This window comes from Orycteropus afer, unplaced genomic scaffold, assembly GCF_000298275.1.
Source record: "Orycteropus afer afer isolate SDZICR_OR568_19922 unplaced genomic scaffold, OryAfe1.0 scaffold00039, whole genome shotgun sequence".
NCBI classification, from domain to species: domain Eukaryota; kingdom Metazoa; phylum Chordata; class Mammalia; order Tubulidentata; family Orycteropodidae; genus Orycteropus; species Orycteropus afer.
Window position 1 is genome coordinate 12,327,316 of NW_006921626.1, and position 13,103 is coordinate 12,340,418.

The following is a 13,103-nucleotide window of genomic DNA, read 5'->3' on the forward strand; positions in this document are numbered from 1 at the left end:
CCCCTAGAGCCTGGCACTTGAACTTGGTCTTAAAGCCTCCAAATTGTAAGAATAAACTCCTGTTTGTTAAGGCCATCCCATTTGTGGTATATTCTTGTCAGAGCAGCACCAGGTAACCAGAACAGTCCCTATGACTCAGAGCCAACTCAATGGCACCTAATAACAACAGTAACAACAGTGTCTGGCTTTGGCATCAGGGTCATGCTTGCTTCATAAAATTTAGGAGTATTCCATCTTTTTCTATGTTCTGGAATAAGTTGAGTATAATTAGTGTCAGCTTTTCTCTGAGTGTTTGGTAGAATTCTCCAGTGAAGCTATTTGGGACAGGACTTTTTTTGTTGTTGGGAGTTTAGTTTTTTTATGACCTGTTCACTCTCTTCCTTTGTTATGGGTCTATTCAAATTTTCTACCTCAGTCTGTGTTAGTTTAGATAGGTTGCTTGTTCCTAGAAATTTGTCCATTTCTTCTAGGTTTTCAAATTTATTGGAGTACAATTCCTCACAGTGTTCTTTTGTTGTCCTTTTTATTTCAGTTGGTTCTACTGTGACATCAACTATTTCATTTCTTATTTGTGTTATTTGCATTTTCTCTTTCATTTTCTTTGTGAAATTTACCAGCAGTTTATCAATTGTCCCCTGCACTGTTGAACACATAATTGGTACTCAGTAATTTTTTTAATTAAAGAATGGATAAATGGCAATTGCTACAGTTATTATGATCCTAATCCACTAAATGGAATATCTAATGGTAATCAAACAGTGATAAACACATTGATTAGATACCAGCAGGAGTTAAACTTTACTCCTCCTAACTATAATTGCTCTCATTTTCTGATAAAAATCCCTTGAAAATTTCAACCACAAAAATCATGCTTTTCTTAAGAAATTACACAAAATGACTTAACTCTTTAATCTTTCCACATGCTTCTGTGTTGGGCAGTTTAACTCATAAAAAACTATAAAACTCTCCCTGAGGGAAGAAACAAATAATGATTTAGAGAAACCTTTGTCAAGTGTTTGGAGATTATTAGTAAAGACTAGAAGACAGAATGAACACATGAAAAGAGTTTCTATGAAGGAACTAGAAATGTGCATAGTTATGTTTTATTTTGTTTGTCTTTACTCATACCAAAGCCTGGTACATAGTGGATGTTTGGTAAATTACTTTTGAATCAATGGATAGTTTTATGGATTTATTAGTATTCTTTTGCTTATAGAAAATAAATACCAATAACTCAGTAACTTAAGGCAAAAAGTAAAAAAATATTAAATACCTTCCATTGATATTTTTAGTATACAAGCAATATATGTTTATTATTAAAACTATTAGATTTTATAGGAGCTCTGGTAGCATAGTGGCTAAGACACTTGCCTGCTAACCAGATGGCTGGAGGTTCAAACCCACCAGCCACTCCTCGGAAGGAAGGTTGGGCAATCCTACTTCCGTAGTGATAACTGCCTCGGAAACCCAAGGAGGGGTCGCTATGAGTCGGGGCTGACTCGACGGCACATAACAACAACAACAACAACATTAGATTTTATAGATAAGAAAAAAATCCATAATTTCACTATCCAGAGATAAACCATTGTGAATATTTTTCTGTTCTTTTCCATCTACTATCTTTCTTAAATAGGAGCTCTGGTAGCATAGTGCCTAAGTCATTGACTGCTAACCAGAAGGCTGGCGGTTCAAACCCACCAGCCACTCCTCGGAAGGAAGGTTGGACAATCTACTTCCTTAGTGATACTGCCTCAGAAACCCAAGGAGGGGTCACTATGAGTCAGGTCTGACTCGAAGGCACATAACAACAACAACAACAATCTTTCTTAAATACATATAAGTATAGTATTAAAGAAAAAGTGACTTTGTTGTACACACTTATTCCTATTTTTTCAAACTTAACAATATATTATAAATATTTCTCTCTGTCAACAAATAGACTCCTTTATTTAATGTCTGCAAAACATTTCAATTTTGGATGTACCAAAATTTACTTAATCATTGTCTTGTTGTTGTTGTTGTTGTTGTAATGTGCCGTCGAGTCGCACCCAACTCATAGTGACTCCTCCTTGGTTTTCCAAGGCAGCATCACTAAGGAAGTAGATTGTCCCATTTTCCTTCTGAGGAGTGGCTGGTGGGTTTGAACCGCCAGCCTTCTGGTTAGCAGTCAAGTGCCTTAGGCACTGCACTACCAGAGCTCCCAGTCACAAATAGGTTGTTTCCAACTTTTTCTTACAATAAATAGTAAGTACTATGATGAACCATGATGAACAAAAAGGAAAGGATCTTAAAATTTACCAGGGTTCAAGATTTAATCAAATACTATCATTTTTAAAACTTAAATGTCCTTTTCAAAGTACCTTATGAAATTCATTTTTATAAAAAGTGGATTTTCTCAACAACAAATATTTATTAAACTTCTACTTTGTAATGAGTAACAAAATGGTAATGAATTTATCTTTTCTAATGTGATCTCTTTAGACATATTTGAAAGATGTAAAAAGCAACATCTTCAGTGGCTGTCAGAATCCAGGTGGAAGCAGTGCCAATATGTCAGCAGTCAGCTAGAACCATTTTCACTTCTATCCAAATCCCTTCTATCAAATAAATCACAATGGGATGCTTTCAATAACAGTAAGGCTATAGATTTTCTGATGAGCACACCCTTCCAATCAGAAAAGACTTCCCTGGAGAAAAGTAAGAAAATATTCAATGTCTTACCTTAATTACATATATGTGTGCATGTAGACTTTCATTCTACAAAGTAGCCTAATATTTTATACATAATTAAAAAATTAAAGGAAGGAACGTAATCATGTCCTAACACATTCACAGCAGAGCTCTGGTGGTGCAGAACCTAAGGCTAACCAGAAAGTTGGCGCTTCAAACCCACCAGCTGCTCCACAGAAGGAAGATAGGGCATCTACGTATGTAAAGATTTACAACCTTGGAAACTCAAAGGAGGTCACTGTGAGTCAGAATTGACTGGATGGCAGTGGATTTGCTGGTTAACATGTTCACATGTTGTTTAATCTAATCTTCATAACAATCTTATGAAGTGATTATTATAAACTCCATCATGAGATGATAAATTAGTTTCAGAAAGATTAATAGACCACACTATAATGTAGTTCCATTGCACCACCTAGCTTTGAACCTTGAATCTGAGCAAGGTTACATACATTCATTTTACATACCACCTATGTGCTTGTAAAAATTACAGAGGAAATGAATCTTACTTAACTTGCAATGCTTAAGCATAGGTTTTCCTTTTTGTTTATCTATTGGAACCATGATCTCTGCTTTCCCTGCCAGTTCGCCCAACTCAGGATCCAACGTAATTTGTTTCTTTCCATATTTTTGCCACAATAAATAATTATATAGTAACACAAATGTACTTAAAAATATTTTATTTCTTTTTATTTCTATTTCTGTAGAATTCAGGAGTAGAATTGCTGGGTCAAAAGTAGGTATATTATTTTTTATGTTAGTAGTTGTTGCCAGATTACTCTCTATTTTTTTTTTTTTAAGTCTATAAAAATTTATATTTCTACCAGCATTATAAAGAGTACCTCTTTTCCAATAGGGGTATTAATTTTTTAACTTTTGCCGATCTGAAAAGCTTAGAATACTTTAATTTGAACTTCTCTGACTATTACCAAGTTTAAGTATCTTTTCAGTGTTTGTTGACCATTTGGGTTTGCCTATTCATATACTTTGCCTATTTTTCTGTTGGATTGTTTATCCCTTTTTTGTCAATCTGTAAGAGTTCTATTAACATTATAGATATTAACCTCTTCATTCAAACATATTTGCTTGTCTCTTAACTGTCTGGTTGATTTGTTTAAAGCGTCTGTACCATAAACTAAAAAAAAACAAACTCACTGCCATCGAGTCAGATACAACTCATAGCAACCCCTCCTTGGGTTTCAAAGGCAGTATCACTACAGAAGTAGATTGCCCAACCTTCCTTCCAAGGAGTGGCTGGTGGGTTTGAACTGCCAGCCTTCCAGTTAGCAGTCAAATGCCTTAGGCACTACACCACCAGAGCTCCCATCTGTACCACACAAATGTTTAAATGTTTGTATAGTCAATACTGGTTTTATTATTATTATTATTATTTTATTTTATAACTTCTTGATTTCTAGCTCTGAGTAAGAAAATCTCCTCCTCTCAATTTTTCTCACTGGGTCATTGTTGTTCATCGTATTTTGTCACTATCTCATATGGGATACAGTATTTATTATACTGTAAGATAAGAGTCAATAACTTCAACAAGACAGAAAACAACAAAAGCTGTCAAGGGTGTGAAAAGATTGGAACTATCATTCACTGCTGGTGGGAATGTAAAATGGTACAACCACTGTGGAAAATGGTATGGCACTTCCTGAAAAAGTTGGAAATAGAAATACCATTTTACCCAGCAGTCTACTACTAAGAACATATCCTACAGAGGTGAGATCTGGGACAAGAATAGATATATGTACACTCATGTTCATTGCAGCACTATTAACAATAGCAAAGAGATGGAAACAACCTAAGTGCCCATAAACAGATGAATGGATGAGCAAACTATGGTATATACACACAGTGGAATACTATACAACATTAAAGAATAATGAAGAATCAGTGAACCACCTCATAACATGGATGAACTTGGAGGATATTATACTGAGTGAAATAAGTCAATCACAGGAGGACAAATATTATATGAGTCTATTATTATAAAAAGTCAAGAAAAAGTTTACACAGGGAAGGAAATTTTCTTTGTTGGTTACCAAAGATGGGAGGGGAAGGGAAGGAAAGGAAAACAGATGAATAGTCAAGAGACAGGTGTTGATATGGGTGAAGGGTTAAATACAAAAAAAAAAAAAAAGTCACAAATTCATGACAAAATTTTCATTGTGGTATCTTTAGTGATCCTAAGTATTTGATTGTTAATCTCAATTTCCTTCTCTGAATTAAACCTAGCTGAACTTCTGAATGATGATGAAGAAATGTGTAGTCCTATAAATTTTCCCTGGGAGAAACTCACTTCATTTCAAAGACTTATTTTGGTAAGATCTGCTATGACAAAAAAAAAAATAATAATAATTAATATTCTAAATGTTTTGAGAACTTTATTACTAACTAAAACCTTTCTAATTAAAATTTTATAAGCATAATATATCAATTTTTAAAAGCTAACGTTTACTGAACATTAATGTTTGAAAGAAGCATTTACATTTCACTCTTAATGGTACTTTCACATGGAAGGAGTTCAAGTAGAGTAACACTCCTGACATCTCTTGTCCCCTCATTCACTCCTTCCTGGGGAGGAAGAAAGACTTATAATATTGGTAAATTTGAAAGATGAACTGAAAGTACATGGTTCAGCCCCTTCGCTTGCCTCTAATGCCACAAGTTATACAGGAACAGACCCTGACCCTATAGGAGGCAGCCAATGGTTGCTCAGCACTGTTTATGGGAAAGTCTGTCCACCTGTCTAGTTCAGTTTTCTGTATCAGGAAGCACACTTTTGGTTCACACCTAAACCACATCTACCAGCATGGCCTTTATTATTAATAAAGGTGATATTTTGCCTGACACCTCTGTTTCTCAATTTCTTCAGCATTTGGCTGGGGATGTGAGGTTTAAGATAGGGGTGGTTAGGGATCAAATGGGTGTTGAAAGCTTAGTATATGCAATGTACTTTAATTGCATTACTTCATTTCATCTTCACAATAATCTTAGGAGGAAGATTAAGTAACCAAAGTTTAGAAATTACCTGACAGAAACAGGACTGAAATTTAAATTGGCTTTAAGATCTGTACTACGTCGAACTTACTTTCCCAACAATTTCCCAAGCTATTGTTCGGTGCTGTTGAGTTGGGGGGAAAAAAATCTCCTCTGTAAGAAAAAACAAAGGTGCAAATAGTAAGCAAAATGGCTACTAACATTCATCAGGGCCTATGAGTCAGACACTACTCTCTTCTAGCTATTGTTGCCCATATTCCCCAAAGGCAACAATAGCTTAAGCTGAGTAATGTCTGCCCATGGGTCATGCACCAGTCTCCACAGCTACCTATTATCTTCTTGACACTGAAGCTGATCTTTATTTCTTCTATCCAACCTACATCTTTAGCTTATGTTATCTACTTAGCAAGTGTAGACAGATTGGTACCCTACTGTACATGGTAGATTGTTCAGTACATGGAAAGATATTTAAGCTATATTAATTGGCAAATGCAAAATACTGAATATCTATACAGTATAACTCCATTTTTTTGGAAAAAAATTAAAAAGAGGGGAAGTAGATGCTTGCATGTGCATCAGAAAATTATATAAGAAACAATAGTGGCTATCTAAGAGGTAGTATCTTCACTTTTCAGTGTATGCCTTTTTGTATTGCTTGAATTTTATGTTAACAAGTATTTTTTGCAATATTAACTAGATTTTAGAAATCACACTGCATTAATCTCCCCCAATAAGTTCCAGGTAACTTTAGTTTATGAGCTAGACCAAAACCAAAGTCAGAAAACATGGCTTGCTAAAGTGTAAATGTGCTTATAAGGAAACTAAGACTATTGACTGTGCTGAAACTGTTAAGAGTCAGAATTTGAGAGTGCCACATTAGAAATTAGAAAGAAGCCTTGACATGGAGTAGGAGAATATCATGATGCTCATTGGAACAAGGACTTCCTCTAGTTCACTCACCTTTCTCCAGGGCTATAGCTCTGGTAGCATAGTGCCTAAGGCACTTGACTGCTAACTAGAAGGCTGGCGGGTCAAACCCACCAGCCACTCCTCGGAAGGAAGGTTGGGCAATCCTACTTCTGTAGTGATACTGCCTCGGAAACCCAAGGAGGGGTTGTTATGAGTCGGGGCCAACTCGACGGCATATAACAACAACAACAACATAGCCTATTGCACAGAAAAGAGTAAAAAAAAATGATAATGAAGAGCTATAGGCATGAGGAAACTATTTGTAGCTACACAGAAAAGAGCAAGTAAAATTAAATTCAACAGAAAAGCTCCATTTCTTCTATCTTCCCTTATTCTCCCACCCCTACAAAGGAAAAGAAAAAAGAAGAAAACAAGCTTCAGGGCTAAAGATTACAACACTGAAGAAAATCAATAAATATTTACTTGACTAGTAAAGGAGGAGTTAGTGGCTATGACAGTGACAAAGGACCATTATCATGCTTGGGAACACAGAATCTTGGCAGTAATGGTGTCTGGGGACCACATGTAATCCTTTGTTTCATTTGGGTGGTTCTACCTTTGTCTTATTAATTGAATATACTGGGTGAACTCCACTATCACCTCAGATTCTTTGTGTGCTGCCAATATTTATTATAAAAAATATATGATCTATTAAAATAAAATTTTAAGATTAGCCTTTTTTTTCCCAAAAATGGATAGAAAAGAGCAATGTAAGAATTAAATGTATTGTTGTAAGCATATGAAATTGCCAATATTTGACAATTTTTGACCTATAAAAATGACAGTTTCATTCAGCCTAGTACATCCATTCAGATCCATATAGTTTAAACTCTGCTTTAAGTGATAGAGTCCCTGGTGCTGAAAATGTTCAGGACAAAATTCATGATCATTTTATAAAGAAATATCACATAAGTGGCTTACATAAAAGTTTTCAAGGGCAAAGTCTTTGCTCTGAAATTTTGTAATGATTTCCAATAGACCCTGAACCTCTACTTAGTGCTTCCAAAATATTTTAGCCCTTCTAGAGTTCCTTTCAGATCTGCATTCATTTTGCTTAAATTCACACAGATGTGCTATTTGATATCAAATATTTTTTTAATGTAAAAATTAGTATTTCTCTACTTGTGAAGGGACCTCTGGTGGGCCTTCCTTGCTCTAGACTTGTACGGCAGAGCAGAAAGAAATGCAGGGGAAATGTCTCTTTTTTTTCCCAAAAAAATCAAGGGTGTGACTTGCATTTTCACATCCAAATCAATATCTCAGTCAGAGTCCAAAAGAAATAGGGGCACACATGATCCTGGTGTCACCGAAAGGTCAAGAGTAGTGGAGGCAGATTCCCCACCACACACAGACTCTCTCCTATTAAACTACCCCACAACAACTAACACTAGCTGGTGCTGACTGAAAAGCTAAACAATGAATACTTCTTAGTTTTGTTTCACTTTACCATAGGGAATATTCCTGTGGATGGTGGTTAAACTTACCTTGTATTTTCATTTCTAGGTAAAAATTCTTAGACCAGAATGTTTAAAGAATTCAGTGAGAAAATTTGTTACTGAAAATATGGGAAATGAATATCTTCATACAACTGAAATAAACTTGAAAGAACCATATAAAGAATCTAATGCCAGAACTCCACTGATACTTATTCACTCTCATGGTAAGCTCTTTTGTGAATACTTGAGATGATGGTATAATATCAGTCAAAAGAAGGGGAAAAGTAAATTCTGAAAGTGTCAGCTGTCTGTATTTAAAATATTTTCCTATTCTTATTTAAGTATTTTGGAAAAGGGATCAATTACAACTTTAAACTATATTAAGAATTAGCTTTCTGAAAATATAAACAAACAAAGAGGAATAAGACTGCCCAGATTCACAAATATAGAAACACTTATCAGTGCCTAATTTTCCATGCAGAAAATGCCCTCCAGACATGGATTATTGATCTGAAATTTGGGATTGCTCTGACAATTATTATTATATATATATATATATATATATATATATATATATATAATATACATACATATATATAATCTAAAATTGGCCCTCCTGTTCCAGCCCTTATACCTTGTAGTCTTCCAAAATTCTTTTTTTTTCTTTTCCTGTGCTTGCTATATAGACTCTAAGCAAAATATTTTCTTCATTATCTTCTGTTCTTCGTAGATGCCAAACTTATTTGTCTTCAGAATTCACCATTTTTAAAGTTTGAGCTCATTAAGCAAAGACCTTGTTGAGAGTTCCTCCACTTGGAGATATTCTCACCTGGAGCTTTTTCCTTTGTAAAGCACCTGACAATAAATCCAATTAAGTCCCTGGATGGCACAATTGGTTAAGCATTTGACTATTAACGAAAAGGATGCCACTTCAAACCTACCCAGAGGCACCTTGGGTGGAAGATCTGGTAATCTTCTTCTACCTGGAAGGCTTTATTGAGCACAGTTCTACGCTGCACACATGGGGTTGCTATGTCAGAATGGATCTGATGGCAACTGGTCACTAGTTATAAGCCTGACACACTCATAGTAGGTGCTGTCAATTACTTCAAAATTTAACCCAAGATGGCAGCTAGGGGCTGTAGTCATCACATTCATGTTGTAAACAACAGAATGGAAAGAAAAAACAAGGGTACATCTGCTTAAGGAGACTTTTGCTAACAAAGTTTTACTGCCAAAACTTATTCACAAGACTCACAGGGGACATCAAGCTCAATTGGCATAATATACTGTACAAAAACATTGTTCCACATCCTACCTTGATGAATAGCAACTGGGATCTTAAAAGCTTGCAAGCAGCCATCCAGATGCAACGATGGTCTCTCATCCAGAGCAAAGAAAAATGAAGAAAACCAAAGACATATGGAAACAATTAGTCCAAGGTACTGGTACACTGTGTGATCCTCAACTATATGACTATGAGATCAGAAGAACTAGATGGTGCCTGGCTACCACTGTCAACCATTTGGAGGGGGATCTATGTAGGAGATGCTGGATAGAGAGGGAGAACATTGTGGAACAAAACTCAAAATCATAGAAAAAGGAAAAAAAAAAAAGGACCAGGTTTGCTGGTCTGATAGAGTCTAGTGAAACCCCTGAGACTATGGCCCCTAGCTGCACTTTAGGTCTGGAATTGAATCTACTCCTGTGACTTCCAGCCAAACATATGGGCTGAACATTTACATTAGGTAGATACACTCCCTGGAGAGATGGGAGAATAGAAGGGCAGTGCATGCACAGGGAGACAGCTCAAAGAGCAGGAGTGCATGAGACGGAAGGACACAGGGAAGAGGTGGCTATGGGAAGGAAGTGGGAAGAGACCTGTTACATAGTGGGAAATTGCAGTCAATGTCATGAGACAAAATGTGTGTGAACTGCTGTATGTTGTGTTGTTGTTGTTGTTGTTAAGTGCCATCAAGTCATCTCCGACTCATAGTGACCCTATGCACAGCAGAACAAGACATTGCCCAGTCCTGAGCCAGCTCCATGATCTTGCTACACTTGAGCCCATCGCTGCTGCCACCATGTCAATCCACCTCACTGAGAGCATTCCCCTCTTTCATCGACCCTCCACCTTACCAAGCATGACATCTTTCTCCAGGGAATGGTCCCTTCTGACAACATGACCAAAGTATGTGAGATGAAGTCTGGCCATTCTCACTCCAAGGAGCATTCTGGCTGCCCTTCCTCCAGGACAGACCTGTTAGTTCTTTTAGCAGTCCACAGTACTTTCTGCATTCTTCACCAGCACCTCAGCTCAAGAGCATCAACTCTTCTTTGGTCTTCCTTATTCATTGTCCAGCTCTCATATGCATATGAGGTGATTGAAAATACCATGGCTTGTGTCAGTCGCACCTTAGTCCTCAAGGAGACATCTTTGCTCTTCAGCATCTGAAAGACGTCCTTTGCAACCAATTTGCCCAGTGCTATACATCTTCTGATGTCCTGACTGCTGCTTCCATTGGCGTTGATTGTAGAACCAAGCAATGTGAAGTCTTTGGCAACCTCAATCTTTTCTCCATTTATCGTGATGCTGCTTATGTTGCAGTTGATAGAAAATGAATTTGCTCTGGAAATTTTCACCCAAGTCACAATAAAAACTAAAAGAAAAAAGAAAACTTACAAAACTTAAATGTCCATACCTAGATGCAAGAGAGGCTAAAAATTTAGTATTTCAGCTGGGTACACAGCCATCGCGAATAACATTGAGGTTCATCTACAGAGGAGGAAGAGGCAAATAAATGTTGGCGTAGACAACTAGCAGTTACTACTGAGGTAAATATTACTATCTCCATGTGCTAGAAAACCAAGGTCTCTCAGCTATAACAAAGAAAGCCAGAATTTGAACTCTGGACTTTGTCTAACTTCAAAGCCTATAATCTTTCCCTTATGGCTACCTTCTCCCACTACACTCAATTAATACTGGATTGTTTTTAAAGATGGAATTAAGTAAGTTAATAGTTGTACTTCCCCACATACAGGAATTGACCCTACCAGCATTCTCCTGAGATTTGCACAAGAGTTCAAAGGAACAACACATCATGTGACCATAATTTCTTTGGGTTGTGGCCAGGCAGCTAAAGCAGAAGACCTTATTGTGAAGGCACTAACCAAAACACCACAGTGGGTCTTCCTCCAGGACTGCCGCCTTTCAGCATCACTTTTGCCACAGCTTTGCACCATCATAGAATCGTAAGAGTTTTACATTTATTTGTAAGAAATCAGATCAATTAAAACTGTGAAGTAAATGTGGAAATGGAAACATATATTGTTATGTGTGTGTGTGTGTGTGTGTATGTTTCCATTTATGTACTAAAATAATGTGTTGGGCCATTCAGAGGAAACTTAAGCTATAGGTTCTCTTTTCTTCAGGAACTTGGAAACTACATTAAAAATATATCTATTTTTAATTAGAATGAAAAATTCTTTACTTTTTGTTCTCTACCTTGTATATCACTTTCTCTCCTCAAACTGTCTTTCTCAATAGATACATAGAAACACACATATATATTTATAAACCTATAACATAGTTTTTAATATTCTATATGATTCATAATATGTTGTTGTTATTGTTAGGTGCTGCCAGTCAGTTCCAACCCATAGCGACCCCATGTACAACAGAACAAAACACTGCCCAGTCCTGCACCATCCTCACAATCTTTGCTATGCTTGAGCCCATCATAGCAGCCACTTTGTCAAATCATCTCATTGGAGGGTCTTCCCTTTGTTCACTCACAGTCTACTTTACCAAGCGTTATATTCTTATCCAGGGACTGGTCCCTTCTGACAACAAGACCAAAGTATGTGATACAAAGTCTGGCCATTCTCACTTCTAAGGAGCATTCTAGTTGTACTTCTTCCAAGATAGAGTTGTTCATTCTTCTGGGAGTCCATTGTATTTTCATTCTTCATCAACACCACAATTCAAAGGAATCATTTCTTCAATCTTCCTCATTCATTGTCCAGCTTTCACATGCATATGAGGCTATTGAAAATACTATGGCTTGGTTTAAGCATACCTTAATCTTCAAGGTGATATTTTTGCTCTTTAACACTTTACAGAGGTTTTTGCAGCAGATTTGCCTGGTACAATACATTGTTTGATTTCTTAACTCCTGCTTCCATGGACATTGATTGTGCATCCAAGTGAAATGAATGCTTGACAGCTTCAATCTTTTCTCCATTTATTATGATGTTGCTTATTGGTTCAGTTGTGAGGATTTTTGTTTTCTTTATGTTGAGGTATAATTCTTACTGAAAGTTGCAGTCATTGAGCTTCATAAACAAGTGATTCAAATCCTCTTCCCTTTCAGCAAGTAAGGTTGTATCTTCTACATATCTCAGGCTACTAAAGAGTTTTCCTCCAATCTTGATGTCTCATTCTTCTCAGATAGTCAACTTTCTCAGATTATTTGCTCAACATACAGATTGAATAAATATGGTGAAAGGACACAACCCTAATTTAAACTATGCAGTATCCCCTTGTTCTGCTTGAAAACTGCCTCTTGGTTTAAGTACAGGTCCTCCATGAGCACGATTAAGAGTTCTGGAATTACTATTTTTCACAATTTATTCATAATTTGTTATGATCCACACAACTGAATTCCTTTGCATAGTCAATAAAACACAGGTAAACATCTTCTTGGTATTCTTTGCTTTCAGCCAAGATCCATCTGACGTCAGCAATGATATCCCTCATTTCCATGCCCTCTTCTGAATTTGGCTTAAATTTCTGGCAGCTCCCTGTAGATGTAATGCTGTTGTTGTTGTTGTTGTTGTTGTTAAGGGCCATCGAGTCGTTTCCGACTCATAGCGACACCATGCACAGCAGAACGAAACACTGCCCGATCCCGCACCAGTCCCACAGTCCCTGCTATACTTGAGCCCATCATTGCAGCCACC

At 36.7% G+C, this 13,103-nt stretch overlaps 1 protein-coding gene across 1 annotated transcript in view; it reads left to right on the forward strand.

Annotated features, from left to right (window-relative positions):
• DNAH14 (dynein axonemal heavy chain 14) overlaps window positions 1-13,103 on the forward strand; it is a 792,430-nt gene that overhangs the window by 676,940 nt on the left and 102,387 nt on the right. The window contains exons 71-74 of the mRNA XM_042780425.1: window positions 2,482-2,697; window positions 4,972-5,057; window positions 8,209-8,365; window positions 11,183-11,393. Of these exons, the coding sequence (XP_042636359.1) occupies window positions 2,482-2,697; window positions 4,972-5,057; window positions 8,209-8,365; window positions 11,183-11,393 (670 nt within the window). The remainder of the gene's footprint in view (window positions 1-2,481; window positions 2,698-4,971; window positions 5,058-8,208; window positions 8,366-11,182; window positions 11,394-13,103) is intronic.